Source organism: Plecotus auritus (assembly GCF_963455305.1).
Source record: "Plecotus auritus genome assembly, chromosome: 10".
Lineage (NCBI taxonomy): Eukaryota > Metazoa > Chordata > Mammalia > Chiroptera > Vespertilionidae > Plecotus > Plecotus auritus.
The window spans coordinates 1,985,947-1,990,582 of record NC_137785.1 but is presented as its reverse complement, the minus strand read 5'-3'; the positions used below and the strand labels follow the sequence as shown (position 1 = coordinate 1,990,582).

General features: G+C 45.5%; 1 protein-coding gene across 1 annotated transcript; it reads left to right on the top strand.

The window, feature by feature from the left end:
• Positions 1-791: 791 nt before the first annotated feature.
• Positions 792-4,373, top strand: LOC308235672 (uncharacterized protein; the record flags this gene model as incomplete). Its single annotated transcript, XM_080644710.1, has 2 exons — positions 792-912; positions 2,146-4,373. 2 exons carry the CDS (start codon positions 792-794, stop codon positions 3,630-3,632), a joined length of 1,608 nt encoding a protein of 535 aa, XP_080500836.1. The 3' UTR covers positions 3,633-4,373.
• Between the last annotated feature and the right edge of the window lie 263 nt (positions 4,374-4,636).

The following is a 4,636-nucleotide window of genomic DNA, read 5'->3' as shown; positions in this document are numbered from 1 at the left end:
TGATTAGGCCCTAACCGGTTTGGCTTAGTGGATAGAGAGTCGGCCTGCGGACTGAAGGGTCCAGGTTCGATTCCGGTCAAGGGCATGTACCTTGGTTGCCGGCACATCCCCAATAGGGGGTGTGCAGGAGGCAGCTGATTGATGTTTCTCTCTCATTGATGTTTCTAACTCTCCCTCATACTTCCTCTCTGTGAAAATAACACACAATAAAATATATTAAAAAGAAAAGAAAAGAAGCTGATTAGAAAACATCCCCTGCTCTTCTTGGCATATATGTGTTGTCTTTGAAGCTGTGACTCTGGGAATGAAGCTTCATGAGAGAAGTGCGATACAAAGAATTATGTGGAACAGGTAGCACAAAGTGTTGGCTTCAGCACCCTAGGATGGAATCAAAAGTATGATGAGTCATGCCATGTTTTTCGGTACTTGGAGGAAGAATGTGTTGGACAACAAGAATATTGCCCCACAAGACCAGTGTCAAAGCACTCACATCTCTGCTCATGGCCAACATTTACCCGTACCCTATATTGGTGACAACCATTGCATTGACCCTCAATGTGAGGCCCTGAGGTCAGGTATAATCAATCTGGGCATCTGCTTTATTGCTGTGGGAAGACACAGTATGAGTAGGAATATAAGGAGAGAGTGACTCTGGTGGATGCAAGGCCTGCTATTTTCTGTGATGTGGGGAGTGGAGGGAGCAGATGGTTATGGAGAGTGGGACCTATGACGAAAGTAAAGCCCAGGAGAGAAGCTGATCATAGACTGAACTGTGCCCATTACGACAGGAGATGAACTTTGAGGACGTGGCCATCGCCTTCTCCCAGGAGGAGTGGGGGCTCCTTGATGAGGCTCAGAGACTTCTGTACTGCGATGTGATGCTGGAAGTGTTTGCAATTGTCTCATCTGCAGGTAAGAGCTTCACATTGTCCCAGTGTTCTGTGGTGAGTGTTCTGCTGATTTCTGCCCCTGTCTTGTCAAATGTGCTGTGGCTACTGGAGCTGACCTGTGGGGAGAGCCCTTACCAATGGACTCCAGGAACATCCCTGACACCCCTTGCTTCAAAAAGTGCAGAAAGTGTCTGGGAATCGGGAATTGTACAGGCAACTTAACGGGTCCCATCTTCCTCTTTCTCTCCCTGGGAGGGTGACAATATCCAAATTTATTCCCTTCTTCCCTCTTAATCTAGGGAAAGGTGTTTTATGACCGCCTGTGCCTGGTTATGTGCTTCACATACATTAACAATGAGCTATTCTTGTAAGACCTTCTTCAGTTGTTCCTTGTATTATTACCTTAGCTGAGTACTATTGGGGCCAAAATGCTCTAGGACAAAGCAGGCTGCTCTCCTCTGTTGTCTTTCATTAATACTTGGAATATTTAGGGTTTATGCATTGGTAGAGTAGAAGATTCAGGGAGAAATCTGGTTTGCTCTTATGGTGAACATGCAAGATGGTCTCAGAGGAGGTCTGGCCATACTGAGTGACAACTGGGGGGAAGGTATGACATAATGGTGGTGGTCAGATGGTACCAGGAACCAGCTAATTTCCAACAGTGTTTAGGGGCAGGCACCACTGACTGCACCCCATTTCTGCCTTCTCTTTTCCATACTTGACACTTGCTGACTTGCATTTCATCTGTGACTTCCTGGCGTTTGGCTACCTTCACCTTTGTCACCTTTTTGCATCACCTGTCCCTCTGCACTGCTCCCTCTGCAGTATTTTCCTACATGGACCTGCACATGTGTTATGAGGTGCACATACATGGTTAAGTAGTCCTCGAACCCCTGCTACTCATTTATTGAATTTTACTTGGAATAAGACATAACCAACCTTCTGCACAGCTTGCCCCTGTCAGCAGCAGACCAGCCCTGCTGAGCACTCTTAGCAGAAGACTGAGCTGGAGATGCATCTTCTCTTTCATGTGGTCCTTGCCATGTGTGTGTCATGTTTCTGGTGAGGTCTTCCCTGTTTTGTGACCTTCAGAGGTGCAGACCTTCACAGCAGCTTCTTATTAATCCTTCCTGAACATCTGTTATTTTCAGACAATTGCATAGAACCCATGTATAATATGCATAATGCTGTAGCAATGGGACATCGCCTGTCACAACAGTCAACAATCAGTTCCTCCTCATTTCTCTGTTTTCAGGTTGCTGGCATAAAACGGATGATGAGGACGTCTGTCCTGAGAAGACCATATCTATACAAGGAGAGTCACAGGTCAGGGCTTCTAAGGCAGCTCCAGCAACCCAGAGGACCCATCTTTGTAAACGGTGTGTCTCAGTGTTAAAAGATATTCTGCACCTGACTGAGTCACAAGCAGCAGACTTTGTGCAGAAAGGCTTCTTCAGTGACGCATGTGTTAGAGACTTCTGTTTCAGTGCAAACCCTCCCCAACAACAGAGGGAAGCCAGTGGAGAGATGCACTGGAAAGAAGCTATGGACAGGGCCTCGTTTGTGACCAGGTGCAGCTTGTACTTACCTTGGGTGCCTTCAACTAATAGGGAAGTTGGGAAAGTCTTCTCAGCCATGTCAGAGCTTTTCCAGCACCAGGCCCCTCTCAACACTGAGGAGCCACACAGGGGCAGTGAGATTTCACAGGAATATTTTGGTGGAAAAAATCTTCAGCAGACTTGTGACTGTGAAAAATTAGGCAGCCACAACCAGAAAGTTGTTCAGCTTCAGGGTTCCTGCTCTGGAGAAGTGAACTATGACAGTAACAAATGTGGGCAAGTTTTTAGAGGAAGCTTTAACCTCATTCAACATGGAAGAATTCACACTAGAAGAAAGCCCTATGAGTGCACTGTTTGTGGGAAGTCCTACAGGCAAAGGTCTCACCTCACTGAACACTACCGTGTTCACACTGGAGAAAAGCCCTATGAGTGTACTGATTGTGGGAAATCTTTTAGAAGCAATAATGTGCTTCTTAACCACAAGAAAGTTCACACTGGAGAAAAGCCATATCAGTGTTGTGATTGTGGAAAGTCCTTCAGGCAAAGGTCTCACCTCACTGATCACCACCGTGTTCACACTGGAGAAAAACCCTATGAGTGTACTGATTGTGGGAAATTCTTTAGGAGCAATAGTAATCTCCTTAACCACAAGAGAGTTCACACTGGAGAAAAGCCATATCAGTGTAGTGATTGTGGGAAGTCCTTCAGGCAAAGCTCTCAACTCACTGAACACCACCGTGTTCACACTGGAGAAAAACCCTATGAGTGTACTGATTGTGGGAAATTCTTTAGGAACAATAGTAATCTCATTAACCACAAGAGAGTTCACACTGCAGAAAAACCCTATGAGTGTACTGACTCTGGGAAGTCTTTTAGCTACAATATTAACCTCCTTGACCACAAGAGAGTTCACACTGGAGAAAAGCCTTATGAGTGTACTGATTGTGGAAAGTCCTTCAGGAGAAGCTGTCACCTCTCTGAACATAAGAAAATTCACACTGGCGAAAAACCTTTTGAATGTAGTGATTGTGGGAAGTTCTTTAGGGAAAAGTCTACCCTCATTCAACACCACAGAGTGCATACCGGAGAAAAGCCATATGAGTGTAGTAAATGTGGGAAATGTTTTCGCTGCAAACCTAACCTTGTCAGACATCTGAGAGTTCACATTGGAGAAAAGCCTTAACTGTGCCGGGGATGGTTTATCTTTCTCACTACAGCACTGAAGGAGACTTAAATCCATTTACCTGAATATAAACCCCTTTTATCTGAACATACACTGTGCGAAATTCCTCATAAGTTTGAGGTACAAGTGAGGCTTGAAGGAGCTGCATTGCACTTGCTAACTTCTGAGGACTCCTACCTCATTGATGTCACTGCGAGTGATTGTGGCTGAAGTGACCTCCTCTACCACCTGGCTCATTTGAACAGTGTGCATCAGTCACCACCCCTGCATGCTCAGGGAAAAGGAATTCTGTGTTCTCCCTTGTGCTTAAGTGAATTATGAAGACTCTGAGCTCTTGGCAGGATCTTCATTCCTTTCTCTCTGACTAGGAAATTCACCTGACCCAGGATTCGTCCAAAACCCCATTCTCAGCTAAGAAGTGCTACCTCTTTCAGGGACATTGTGGCTCTCACCTTATACTGTGATGAATTGCTGCAAACTGATTGCTGTACACTGCTCTGGTATATGATGTTTTTGTAAATGTGATTTTGCTTTTGTACCTTTAAATTTGTTGGTTCTTTTCACTGCTGTGTTGCTTTGAAAGCACAATTTTGATCTGTCAGCATGTAGACTTAACAGATATTGTGGGGATCTCAAACTTTCTGTGCTTCAGAAAGGATAGATTCATGGCAGAGAATCCTTTTTGTACAATTTTCTTTGCATTACTGCCCAAGGCCTTGAAATAAAGACCACATGACTCTTTGGTTGTATTTTGCACATTTGATCCCCAGCCCACCATTTCGGCTGGTGTGGGAGGCTTCCAGTCATTATGTTTCTCTCTCTTTCATCCCCCTCCCACTCTCTCCCTCTCAAAAAAAAAAAAAAATCCATCCACCCTTCTCTAAGATGGGGCTCTGCCGGCACAGCCCACCTTTCCTCACTCTCTCCTTCCTTTGCTCGACATGCTGTGTCCTGCCCAGGCATGCTGTGTCCTGCCCAGGAGCTGGGCATGCTGTGTCCTGCCC